General features: G+C 40.9%; 1 protein-coding gene across 4 annotated transcripts in view; it reads left to right on the top strand.

The window, feature by feature from the left end:
- ctif (CBP80/20-dependent translation initiation factor) overlaps window positions 1-14,381 on the top strand; it is a 56,699-nt gene that overhangs the window by 18,553 nt on the left and 23,765 nt on the right. For 2 of the 4 annotated variants that reach the window (XM_088391216.1, XM_088391212.1), the window contains exon 1: window positions 13,039-13,243. Coding sequence is in view for 1 of the 4 variants with exons in the window: in XM_088391214.1 (XP_088247340.1) it covers window positions 5,176-5,189 (14 nt within the window). In the remaining 3 variants the exon portion in view is untranslated. Of the gene's footprint in view, window positions 1-132; window positions 244-514; window positions 739-2,369; window positions 2,536-5,106; window positions 5,190-13,038; window positions 13,244-13,358; window positions 14,054-14,381 lie in introns of those variants that run through there. The other 2 variants (XM_088391214.1, XM_088391213.1) reach the window with 2 other exon arrangements.

The raw sequence follows: 14,381 nt of genomic DNA, 5'->3' as shown, positions 1-14,381 counted from the left end.
GGTTGTGTATGAGTAGACTGAATAAGCATGTCTAGCATGTTTTTTTTGGAGGTTACATATGTGTGCCATAACATTTTAAAAAGGCAAAAAAATAAAGGAATGCACATTGTCAACAAGATTGACTCATTTTAGGAGTCCGGAGAAGACATCCATTATAAACTGGCAGCAGATGGGGATGGAAAATACTGTTTGTGCAAAATTACCACCAAGTGTCACAACAACAACAAATACAAGATAACACAAGTAAGTGCTCGGACAAAACATTGGGTCCACCTGCTCCATCTAATGACATCCAAAAATAATAACGCTTATCAATGCGCTTGCACTCTGCATTGCACCGAGAGCTGTTCCTAATGTTTTGACAACAACAAATCAAGGCAACACCCACATGCTGCTGCCGCTTTCACGCCACCACCTGTGGAGTGGGAGTGGGAGTTGCCATCTTCATCCACCAAATGTGTCCATTTATGTTTTTGTTTCTTTTTTGCTTCGTTTCTTTATTTTGTGTTGGCAGGTTTGCTCATCTGCCCGCCGACGCATGTTCTTCATATAAGCAACAAAGCCAGCAAAGGCAGGATGTTACTGCGACTGCGTGCAGTCAAATAGTCTGACGGCGACGTTTGCTTTCAACACAAGTGATGGTGTTCGCTGCCCCTTTAGCGACATTGGGGAATTCCCTTACAAATAGGTGGCACAGATCAACACAACAGTCCACTCCAAAAGTATTGGAACGGCAAGGTCAATTCCTTTGTTTTTTGTATCATTTGTTTGACTTCAGAATTCATTGTGTATATGTAATATATGAAGCCCCCCCCCCCCTCCAGTTCTCTTCAGCCTCTCCACTCCACCCACTTAAACACGATCTCCCAAAGTTAATACCACCCCCATCCTCAACACGCACACACTCCCTCCTACTATTGGCTTCGTCATACCCATGTGTCCGTTCTCCCCTATCCCACCCTTCCATGCCATCCTCCACTCCCCGCACACTCCCGTCAGGCCGTGGTGTTTTTCTTAGCCTCTCCTACACACTTTTCACACAGCTCCCCTCTGCCTAAATACACAACGTCGTCCCACACAAGCCGGGCCCGGATGACCCACTGAGAGAGGAACGGAGAAGAGGGGGTGGGCAACAACACCATCGGGTGCTTTTCAAGGGTGGGTAGATGGAGGTAGATGACAGCCAACACAAATCATTTCAGTGGGATTTTGGATTCTCCTGTGGGCCACTTCGATATGACTACAATGAACCATTATGTGAAATAAAATTGGAAGACTGCAAGTGCTGTCTGCAATGAAAGTATGTCGTCAGAGGAGTTGCTTTGACTTGTTTACGCCCCTCGGGATGGGGCCAGTCAATGCGGGACAATATAAAAGTATATTTAGTAGATGATAATAATCACCGTGCTCTATCAATATCCACATGATGATTATGGCCGGCAGAGAGGAGAGGGCGCTGGTCACTTGTGGCTGAGAGTGGCTAAAATAGCCACGCCGCTAGTGACGGCAAAGAGTAGCGAGGCGATGGTAGCGCGCTGGCGGCAGCGTGCAAACCGCGCGCTGACACAAACGACACAAATGACTGGCCTCGCGTGGCTTTCATCTCGACGGGGAAGCCGAGGCACTGCTCAGACACAAGCGACGGCCCGCCAAAAAGACATTTAAAAAAAAAAAGTACAAAAACATACAGTGCCGAAAGGCCAGGAAGCTTTTTATTTCTGCATCCCCGTGGCGGCTTTTACGGAGGAAGACGTTTTCCTTTTATATGACACGCTGCCTTGGCTAAATGTTTTTATAAGCCTGAGTTTATTTAGTGTGCGTGGTAGAGAACCACAATTTACATAAATGCAGCTCGTTATAAAATACATCTAGTACTGATGGTGCCTTGTAAAAGAACTTTATGTTAAGCTAATGATAACATTAAATGTGATCCAATAAAAGAGCTGTATCAAATATTCAGCTTTTACAAAGCTTTCACTGACACTTTTTATTATGCATAGAAAATAACCAATGTGGATTTTTTTCTGTGACACGCAGTAATGTTGGGCTGTTTTAACTATGGAAATTAAATAATTCAGATTTTACCAACAAAACTATCCAAAGAAAAACAAAATTTGGAAATACTGTATGTATTATTCACTGTATGACACACTTAATGACATTATCTGTGGAAAAAGAATATATTCCCATTTTTTACTATAAATAAAAACTACAACAAACCAGACAGGGATTTAAAACCCCCAAATAAAAAACAACTATAGATGTAAATGTACTGGTCTTATAAATGTAAATTTTGCACTACTTTGATTTGAAATAGCTGTATCTGTCACAAGCACTCATAGTAATGTCATTTTTGTGTGTGTTGCCAGGTCAGTGTGCCCACTCAGCAGGCATGAGCAGGAGAGGAGGTGGGAAGATAAGCGAGGACAATGGAGGATGAGCGGCCTATCATATTGGCAATATATGATGCAAAGTATCACGATGCAACCAATAGGTCACAATTGGAAGGAAGAACGCTCCGTGCTGCAAGACAAGGTACTACAACTGAAGGCACACAACTTTAAATTTTGATTTGCCTGTATACGCTTGTATACACCGATGCATCAATACTGTAAATACTGTATTTTAAGAGATTCGATACCGTGCGTGTGTGTGTGTGTGTGTGTGTGAGTGTGTGTGTGTCGGCACGGCCCCTGTCTACCAGCTGCCAGTGTGTAGCACTCAATCCGTCGGAGGCGCAGGCCTAATTACAGGCGCAAGGCTACAAATTTAGCCAGCATGCTAACCATAACAGAGGAGGCAGCAGGGAGGGGATGGCCCGGAAAAGTCACAGGCCGGACGGGAGCTTCATGAGAGCGGACCACAGGGACGAGGAGGGAAGGGGGGGTGGGTTTGGCGGTCCTGCGACTCTATTTCAGGATGCGCCGCGCTCGTTATTTATCATCGTCTCCAACCTACAATTGACTAGCGAGCAAACCCCCGCCTCAGACACGCACTCCCGCCCTGGCTTTTATGTCTTGCCAAACTTTTAAGAATATCCAATTAAAAAAAGAAAGAAAAAAAAAACAGGAGTCAAACGCTTACATACAAGCGTGTGGACAGTTTAGCGAGTGCGCGTGTTGGCAGTTCAACTCAAAGCTCACCCACGACTCTACCACTTCCACCCACAGTGTCCTCTATACAGCTGCTCTCGCTGAGCCAAACTCACACCTCAGCCTCATCCCTCGCTCCTCTCCTCGACAAAACCACCCTCCCTCCATCGGTCCAACCGTCCGTCCGGCTATTTGGCCATACATCCAGATTCCATCCAAGCGCCAATTATTACATTCATCTGTCATCTCGCCATAAATTCATCAAATAATCTCGTTTCTTCTACTGTACTAGCATCCTTGTATCAAAGTGTACTTGTGTTCTCAGTGAACTTGTGTCCTAGTCCACTTGTACACAAGTATAGCCCCTGGCAGGCGGTGGTCGTAACTGTATTTGTGTACTTGAATCAGAGTGCCTCATCGTCCCATCTTAATGTGTGTACTTGTGTCCTACTTGTGATGTCATCAGCCTGTGTTTGTAACTACCTACCTTTAAACCTCTCACTGTGTATTCATCCAATCAAGAATAATCCGCGGGATGATTGGAAAGAAGCGATGACTCAGCAACAAAGTCAACAAGAACAGAGGAGTTGACTCACACAACAGCCCGTGTTGAGGCTCTGTTCAATGTTTGTTTGCTCTTTAGCACTCCTTTGACTCTTTGCTTACCACAAGTGTGTCAGGTCTTAATTTTTTTCCCAAACGTTTTTCTAGATGACTTTTTTCTCCTCCCAATTTGAACAATTTAAAAGAAAATCTGAATGTCAATTATGAGTGAAACTTACCTTTCTTCTTATGACCAAGATAATCAAAATCAACAATAATCTGTAAAGTGCATTTCTTGAATTGAAGACGCTGAGGCACGTGTAGAACGCAAGACAAGTTGTTTTTTTCGTTTGTCCAAGAGATTAGATGAGTTGAGACACGTAAGGGATGACATTCAGAAAGGATGGTGATGAGTCATGTGTGAATTTCACAGTCAGCAGATCGTGACCCACTTTGAACGCGTTAGACGTCCTTCTAAGTCGCCGTCGTGAAGTCGGTTTTTACATCCATCTATACATCCCCTCAACCACTTTTTGGACAAACATAAATAAAAATTCTTTCGTTTCTTAAGTGATCCGACCCAAGCAGAAACCCACACGCACCCAGATTAGTTGCGGCCGATGGGCAAAGTAACCCGGTGCTCACCTTTCAGAAGCGACGCCCACCGTCGGTTGGAGCTCTGCCGTGTCAGCGTTGCATTATGGGGAATGAGGAGGAGTGGGTGGGTGGCTTGACCTCTTGACCTTACAGCTACACTGGCTCAGGGCATGTCTATATCTCCCGATGCCGATCGATTGCCCTCCACCTCTAAACTTTTTTTTTTAATAAAAGGACCTCCTGGGCTTGTCATACTTTTACACAGCTGCCCTCCAGCTCATTAAATTCCACATACAGTAGTGCATTATTAACCTGCATTTTTCTTTTTTTTTTTTTTTTTAAATAAGGAAAAGTTATATGCTCATTAACATAAGATTTTGCCCACACACCATTAAGTGCAATGTTCAAGTTAGCTGATCTTGACAGATTAAAAATATACAGTACAAAAAATATTCTTATCTTGTACTTTTTGAAGAAAAAGAGCCCTTTAAAAAAAAGCAAAGAAACTGACACGGAACCATTTAAGCATTTTGTATCTTTGCAAGCACAACACACAACTGTGTCGATATTAAGCACAAGTCGATGACTGTTCCATTTCCCCCCCACCTCCTTTTCCATGTCCTCATCCCTCCACCCCATCCGCCTCTGATTCCTTTCCTGGCCGTCTGAGAAGCAGAGGCGCAGCTCAAGGCGCTGACCTCGCCCCCGAGACCCCCAGGAGGGATGATGACCATTTCTTGGCTTCCGGGTGTCTCGGACAAAAATAGCACCGAGCCAGTTGCCTTCACTGCCTATTAGTGCTGTCCATGACATCGGCGGACATGACACGACGTTTAACATACAGGGACTAATGATCTGTGCATGTCTTCAAAAGTGACATCATTGCTGCATGATGCCATGATGGGAGGAGAGCTGGGAGGAGGTTCAAGAGGTGCAACATGTGATGACGATAAAGATGTGAGTAAGACATCTGAAAAGCCAGATATTATTAGTATAAAGAGAGTGCAGGATTCATGTCCATGTCTACAGGAATAAGTTTTGCTTCTGGTTTTTGGCAACGTTTAACACATGCAATAATTACACGTGGCCCTTATGGCTACATGCAGCATACCGCATTCAAGAGTTTTTTTTTTTTTTTCGGAATTCAATTGGATTTTGTACAAAAATGCACTCAAGTAAAAGTAGAAAAGAAATATTTTGGGGGTGATGCTGTATTTAGAAGTGTAAATTACATAGATGCACAGCTACAGTAAAGTATTTACAATGATTCACAATTTTTTTTATAGCTGGAGTCATGCAACTTTCAACTTTTTATTCTCGTAAATTATATAAATGAATAATTTAATTTACTGTTGAAATAATACATTGTTAAGTTACGTCTTCTTTATCTAACAACAAACAAAGAAATTACAACTTCTCAAAAATTACCATATTTTACTTTATTCTGGAATCTTCTGACTTTTTTTTCCTAAAAATCAACTTCACTTTAAATATATATAAATTTTGGTATTTGTAAAATACAATTGTCATCCATGAAATATTTTTCTTCAAAAAAATCCAACTTTAATTTTAAAGTTAGTTTGAATGTTCCAAATTCATTCCTGAAAGTTCTGACTTATGTTTGTATTAAAAAAAAAAAGCGAAAGAAAAAAATACTTACTTGTATTCACACATCTGTACAGTCTAGTTGACCTGAGAACAAATTTGCATTATTTTCTTGGAATTCTATTTTTCTGACATTGCATGTACCAACAAAATTTTGGTGTGTAGAAGTGACAGGGTTAGGTGGTTGTGCCTTGGCTGAGATTTTACAAGAGCTCTGAATTGAATGAAGCCTTCTTTGGCCAAGGTGGTAAAATAAACACCAATCTGTACACAAATTATCAAATTAGTGTGATGTTCTGCTCAACAAACATTTGCAGCAGTGTGATACATGATGTGCACTCACATGCACGCACTTGTACCAAGCATGCGGTCATTGTTGTTTTTTTTTCATGTTTGCAGTCGCCAAACAGCCGTTTATTTTGGCGGAACCAAATAAGAAGCTAGTAGTTAGAAGGAAGAAGAGACCAAAAAAAGAACAAAACTACAAACGTTTTAATTATGATTCCATCAAACGTGGACTTTGATTTTGGATGTTTGCTTGTTATGGTAAATTTTAGATGTGAAGTCTAATTGTGGATGTTTGGTAACTTGTTTTTTACAACAACAACAAAAATTTCGCAAAGTTGCTTCAAAAAATTACAAAAAAAAATTATTGATGTCATGTAAGTTCATACTTTTTTTTTTCTTGAAGAAATACTCCGCTTTTTAAGTTTTGGCTTTGCTTTGAAACAAAACTGACAGTTTCTCAAAGAATGAGGGAAAGAAAACAACTATTCTTGTAAATCAACTTTTATTCCTGAAAACATCATTTTTTCATTCCTGGGGAAAAAATGCATGTCAAGATCTGACTTTTCCTCTTGAAAAAAACTATTATGATTAGCCAATTCAACTTTTTCTTTCAGAAAAAAAATCTCTTTATTCTCATAAGTTACCATTAGTGTTTCTATAAGTAAACTCATTAAAATAAGAGCGCAACTGTATGACCGCCACATCCATTATCTTCCATCCAAAAAGTGAAGCGAATCAAAACAGTTTAAGCATTTGTCCCATCCACTCCACATTATGCATTGCAAATGGCGGCTGTATGTGAGGGAAGGTGTTGAAGGGCGTGCAAGTAATGAAGCTCATGCAACGTGAGAAGGCCAATTAAAGCTTACGTGTGGTGGCCACCACCATGCTGTGCTTGGGCTCCCTCCGGGCTAAAAGACACAAGCTAGTAAACACTTTCTCTCTCTCTCACACACACACGGACGCACACCCAAGAGCTTCCCAAAATTTTGATTGACACTTTGGATTTTCTGCCTCATTTAGCAACATGCATATGGCAAAACATTAGAACAGTGATGTAGTGCAGCTCCTTTTTCCCCAAAGGAAAACAATGAATAAATAAACCATTATTCTTCATTCACAGACATTAAAGCATTTACTCCAGAGCACTTTTGTACTGTTGCTAACAAAAACAGCAGCACCTAAACATGTTCTCAAATTGATGAGTTTGGAGATGAATTTTGAAAATGATAAGATGATAGCATGTTTTCGTTATTATTATTTCTAAAATATATAGAATGTATTTACAGTGCAATTCTGTCCATCGCAGTTGAGCATTTTCATCCTCTTGGAAATGTAAAACCACAAAGCATTTTGGAGGAAGGACAATGTGAAGGATGAGGGGGTGTCGCAAGGGTCCACCGGTGTCAGCCGTTGCATGGGGCCATCATGGGGGAGGTGAAAATTAAAGCACGCGGGTGACGTCTTGCACCTTGCTACCTTGCCCTCAATGGGATCAGTGACCTGTGTATGTGTGTGCGTGCATGTGAGTGTGTGAAAAACACACATGCAGGTAGGTGAGTCACAGGTGGAGCTGCTGTCGCTGCATATTTGAGGCCTATCATCACTTAGGTGGTGAGGCTGTAAGAGTACGCACAAAACATTCTGATGGCAGTGTGTGTGTTTGTGTGTGAGTAATATTAAAGGGCCATCGTCATTTTGTCATTTTATGTCTATGGCTATCGTCACACTTTTCCTCTTTGACATCACTGGAAAGCTTCTGAAGTGACGTGTTTAGACTTCTGCATTATAACTTTCATTTGCCTTCAGAATATGAGTGATGACAGCCATAGAACCAGAAATAAAATAAAAAAATACATGAAGACAAGGTGAAAAATGATGAAAAATTAATCGGCAAAATAATTTACCAAATTTTACCAAATTATTGCGTCACCCATTGAGGTTTTTTTTCCAACACAGTGGATATTATTATTCAAAGTGATTTTTTTTGGGCCCTGTTAAAATTAACCCCATGTCAAATTAAAATGCATACGACAGATGAAAATATCCTAAATGTTTTTTTTCTTTTCCTGTCTATGCTGCAGCCATATGCGTGCGCGTTAGTGGCCTGCATACGCGTACTACCGGGGGACCATGTGACTCAGCGTGGCTTTCGCCAGCCACATCATCGGGATGTCCTGGCACATAGACCATAATCATCTCCCGACATTAAAGGCCACTCGTTTTTCTCTAGTGTGTAATAAAAGGGGACTTCCACCAAAACAGCTTATAACTTTCTACAAATCACGTTCCATCAAGAGGCTTCCGTGTTGGTGTTTATTCCCACTTGTGAAGGAGACTCAGATGACATTCTGACAGACTTGGGCTCATTTTTGGGTTTGTCAAGTCACGCAGTTTTGGGTCGAGTTAATAGTTATTGTGGTTTGAAAGTAGTTATGTTGTGCGCTACTGTAAATGGGTTAACAGGTCTTGAGAGTAGGTCTTGTCCCAGAATATGATGACTGACACATAGACTGAAAAGCACATTAGTAGGACAGTATAATCATAAATGAACTTGTCAGGTGCTATAGTAAATATAATGACCCGATAAATCTTTCAGACTGACTACCATAGTATGAAACCCATTTAAAAAAAGATAAAATGAGATGCAAAAAAAGTAGGTGATTTTTATGCTCACGCCCACAACGTCACAAACGCCCCTTTCTACTTGCACCGGTCTACAAAAATACCAGAACTAAATTTTCTACAAAAAAAAAACGCTGAAAACATTAAATTTTCGCTTCCCACAAAAAAAAGGGTGAAATAAGTTTAAAGGTCTACGTCCCTTTCTGTATATAATCACTGACATGTAGAGCGTCCAACAACTAACTAAACATGCCTAAAAGCTGGCCAATGACAAAAAAGCACCAAGTTATACCATGAGGGCATTTCTCCCAACATCGCTCATTGGCAGCGCTCCAAATGAGTGGGATGAGGACGAAGAAAGGCTGTTGTTGGACAAGCGAGACAGATAAAAAAGGGGAAAAGGAGAGACAGCAAGCCAGTGAAGGTCAGTGTTATAGACGGGAGGCCAAACTCTGAGAAAGTCTCCAAATGAAGCAGCCAGAGGGGGGAGGAGAGAGAGGGAGGGTGTAATCTCTGGCTTCACCAGAATTGAGAGGAGGGTGGGGAGGCTTTTGGACCTCGCTTCACACACACGCACAAACAAGTTGGCCATGCCAGGCGGTTAGGTGGGAGGATGTAAGGGAGAGGGCTCCACCCTTGAGCTGCAGCTTTGTTGTGTGACACATAGACAGCCCACCCTTGCATTCCCACCCCTAAATTTGGCCTTGAATACAATTGCAGGTTTTGAGGGCAACAAATCGGACCCGGCCACGCAGGCGGTACCCACTCGGCGCAGAACTGGCCCAAAACGAAAAATGACTCGAGGAAAGAGGAGGAGGTACGCCGATTTTTTTGAACTCAGTTTCAGCCCCCAAACTTTAAAGTTCCGTTTAAGAATTACATTAAAAAAAATACAGATACAAAATACATACCGCCCATTGACTTGTCGAGGAGCAACTACAAAATTCAGTGAGCGAAATTAATCATAAATAAATGTATCAAAAACATTTAATGTGACAGTATAAAACCATATTTTGGAAAACATATATTATCATAAAAATATATCATGGCTGCACTTCCACAAGGCAGGGCCACCTCATAAAATGTGCAAACTTTTTTTTTCTATGGCACGATGCGTATTTCATTGTGGCTTTTGCTGCAAGTGTTTTTTCTTTTTTTCTTCTTTTTTTTTAATAGCTGAAAAGTGTGTGGCTGCAGCTACCAGAGTAGAGTTTTTTTTTTCATGACCTCTATGGCAGGACACATTTCTCTCCCCACCGCTTCATACTGGCTGTAAACATGTGTGGATTGGACACACACTCCCACACACACATGCACACACACACACACACACACACACACACACACACACACACACACACACACACACACACACACACACACACACACACACACACAAACAAACACACAGTCTTTATTCTGAGTGCGCATCCCACCCCGATGACCGCTTTGAGCTTTCTGTCATTCTCCATTTAATTTACTATCCTCCACCACTGGCCCACTGCTGTATAATTACCATTTGTAACACATATACACACACGAGTGTGTGTACACACAGGTGCATGGAAACACAATTATACACTCATAATTATACCCATTGCGTGCACGCGCAATGATAACAAGAGCAATAAGGATGAACCGATAGGACAAAATGAGGGTTGGTGTTTACAAGATTCACTGCTTGATGGTTTTTCTTTTCATGTGCATTTGGTTTTTATTCATATTTAAAAACAAGTTTTCCTTCCAATTTTTTAACAAGCCTATTTAATAAGCAATATCATTTATAAATGCATACATTAAATATGTCCTGCGATTGGCTGGTGTCTATTTAAAAACAAAAAAAGAGTTTCCAACTTTTATGCCACATTACCAAAAATAGTGAATTGGTGAGTTTTTCTGCAAATAATGGAGGAAAGGTTAAAAAAAATCAGCTCATAGATGAATGTGTGGAGGACACCTATAAGATTTTCTTTCTCGCCAGTTGAAGGTCATGAGTATACTTCTCCCACCCTGTATCCTTCCTCCCATGCTCCCTTCCTGTAGTCCTCCCTGCACCTGATATCATTTTCACCCCCACCCTGAGAGTTTGAACTCCCCCATCATTCCACCCTCCCTCCTCACCACGTGTTTGCCGGTTGAACTTCCCTCTGTGTTCCATCTGCCCCTTTGCCACCTCTCCCACTGCCTCGCAGCAGACCCACCTACTCAACGGGTGCTCGGCGCAGGCAAGCAAGGCAAGGCATCGCCGCTGTGGTGCACTAACTCAGCGGGAGGGGAGACTGTCAGGCTGCCGGGTGTCAAAAGCGATGGACCTGCAGCCTCCAAGGAGCAGACAAAGTGTGGATATGAAGCTCATGTGAGGAATGCTGTGTTTATATTGGACATGCGGGCGCTCCACTATGTTGTATGCGTTCAGGTTACTTGATAACTAGTCCCCCATCCATGTTACCTGACTATAAGTTTGTGGCATGGGGTTTTTAAACAACAACTAACTAGTTCCAATTCACTCAGATGTGTTGTTGTCACTCCACAATGCAAAGTGTGCCATTGCTAATCAAAACAGCAGCACCTACCGAGGCATTCTCTTGGATAAATTAAAGCGTGGCATTTTGTGTGGAGTACAAATGAACATGAAAATGCATATGTAGACTGCAAGCTTGTTCCAGTAGCATCTGACTCCACAATGTGTTTTGCTTAGGCTTGCTAACCAAAACAGCAGCCTTTGGTTTCAAGGCCTTGAAAATGGCTCTTGGATGAATAAATAGGTGATGAAAATTTCTTTAAATTTACTATTTGACCTGGCTCTCCCTTTTTTATATATAACTAAAACAAAATAAAAGTAGAATTTGCACAACAAAAGTAGAATAATTAAAATAATCAAAACATTTGAAAACTCTGCAATATACATGGGACGAATGAAAACTCAAACTAAATATTCTTATTTTTCTTATTTATATAAGCCTCAAACTAAATATTCTTTTTTATTATTTTCTTTTGTGTACAGCAGCACATATTTAATCAAATAACGTAAGATTATGTAACATTATTATTCAAGTTCTTCAAGGGCTTTATTGTGATTTGTTTTCCCCCCGACATGAAACTGCTCTGTCTTGCCACGTTCTGTACTGATGATGATATAATGCGTTGACACCCACTGAAGTGCGCTTGTATTGTAGTATTAGATTAATACACAGCATTTTGCGCTATCTTTCAGCTTATGATTTGTGTGCTGCCCCCACCTACTGGCTGCAAATCTAATGTTGTTTTTGTTACTCAACAAAATGGCACTGGGCCCATTTGTGGGCAGTCGCTTCCCACACAGGCACACGGAAATATCATCACTGCTAATTGGTGCCTTGCTGGTACCCATTCCTCAAGCCTGAAGAGCAATGAAAAATAGCTATTTCTATGCCATGCATATATTTTATCTACACTGTAGGGCTAGTGGTTTGTGCATCCGACTCACAGTTGTGAGGTTGAAGGTTCGAATCCGATAGGGCTTTGTATGGTCTCCCTGTGCTTGCTTGAGTTCTCTGTGGGTACTTTGGCTTACTGACATTTTACATCTTTATAGACTTACTACCTCCCAAGTAACTGCAAATGATTGTTGACTAAAGTGTTGCCGTTTACATCTCAATTTATTTTGAGCAAGCTTCACTTTTGATAGCGTCCACAAGGGGTCATGATTTTGTTAAAGTGGTTCTCAACTGTGGTGTCCAGCATTTTTTTGCTATTATGCCTCACCTACCACTTTATTAGGTATACCTGCACAATCCAAAGAGGTCTATCTAAATTTCAAATTTGCAATGAAGTTTAGTACAAATGTAATAATGCACATTTGTTTGAAATAGTGTATCAAATAACATGATAATGAAATAAATCTAATACTTTAGATACAATACTACAGTGAAATCAATTGGATACAAAACATTAATACCATGCACAGTAAATAATAAAATGCTGTATTGTAACTTGTGTATGTTGTAGAATTATTACAGTTAGGTTTGCAAAATGACAGGAAACCCTTCATGGCAATTAAATGGACTAACCTGTAATTTATAGCGATGAACATCATTTATTTTAAATTTTATCTAACAAAATTGACTGAACCAAAACTGTATTTTGAAGAAATGCATGCCTGTGAAAAAATATTTTAATTTTTCATGATACATCTTTTTATGCAGTTCATTTCCAGTAATTATGCCTTAATGCATATCTTTTGTCCACAAGCGCTGCTTTCGTACATTGACTACATTTCCCATGATGCACCCGCTCCGGCTTGCACGTGTCACCGCTGCCAGCAAACCGGACCAGACGTCACATTCCTGCATTCCCTTTTACCCCTACGGATTTTTTACTCTGTCGTTAACCCCATTGCTAACCGGCTCCCACTTTTTATACATTTCTTTTCTTTTAAACAACACACTCATGACGCGGCAGGATTTATGCGAGAAAGGTGGTGAACCCGGGTTTTAGAGACACCTCAATTCCGGGTAAGCATTAATCTCATTATAAACCGTACGTGTTTGTCGTTGTCAGTGCTAAAAAGAAATACACTTAAAAAGGCTGACAGCTTAAATGTCTTTTTCATGGAGTGTTCTTATGCTTTGACATTTTCCGTAAGATTAATATTGTGGTTTTAAAACCTTAACGCATTCTCTTGTTGTCTTGTGGTTGTTAGCATTAGCCGGCCGGTTAGCCGCAAAGTTGGCGTCAGGTCAGCATTGTTGTGTTCCACGCGTGGGTGGACTCACTATGGGCGTGGGTTTTGCCGTCGTGTGTTTCGTGATGTGTGGACACCGTAATTGTAGTTGACATTCTAGTATTTTTTATTTTTTTTGTTGGTGATGAAGATGTGATATAGAATGCTAAAGCTTGTGGCTAAGTGATGTGGCGGACCTCAGGATCAGGCTTCTCAGGCCTGTGCAGTTAAAAATGAGGGTGATATGTTTGTCTTTTGTGATGGTGTCGTTGTTGTTGCTTTGATGACTTGTGTCTAGCCATAATTGTTGGCAGATAGTTAAGGGATAAAGACGTGTTCTTCACTTCTGCTACAATATAGCCTCTCGGGCAATATGGGCGTGGTTACTGTAGAGCAGAGACAAGGACACTGTCTTGATGGCCATTGTTTATTTTTCTTCTATTTGCTTTATTGAATTTATTTGACAGCAACTTAACTGGGCAAATAGTAAAGATTCAGTGGTGTGCTCTCAATCCAACAGCCAAACATCATCTGTCTAAAATATGAGCTCTCCTCTTGAAACATTCTTTGGATTCTTATTACAACGGAATGACTTCAGCAGGTAAATGGAATGTGTACGTGCGACTGCATGTCGCCCATGACAGATCCTCAGCATCCAAGGCTGTATGTGGATGAGCAGTGACGCTTTATCATTTTTGTTTGTGCTACAATTTGGCTTTCACCATGGCAGCGGATATTCATTTGTGTAATGTGATTTTGTGTTATCATACGTGGGACCACTGCATTGAATCATAATTGGACATTTGGACCTGTAGTGTAAATCCATTTTAGTGTCAGGATCAAGTTGAAGTTCATATTACATTTATAATGATTTTGTATCCATCTTCAGTTCAGTGTTGAATGAAATATTGTGTGCTTTGGGTTAAAAT

Source organism: Syngnathus floridae, chromosome 12 (assembly GCF_059516105.1).
Source record: "Syngnathus floridae isolate MCC-2025c chromosome 12, RoL_Sflo_1.0, whole genome shotgun sequence".
NCBI classification, from domain to species: domain Eukaryota; kingdom Metazoa; phylum Chordata; class Actinopteri; order Syngnathiformes; family Syngnathidae; genus Syngnathus; species Syngnathus floridae.
The sequence above is the reverse complement of the archived record's forward strand: the minus strand, read 5'-3'. Positions and strand labels throughout refer to the sequence as shown.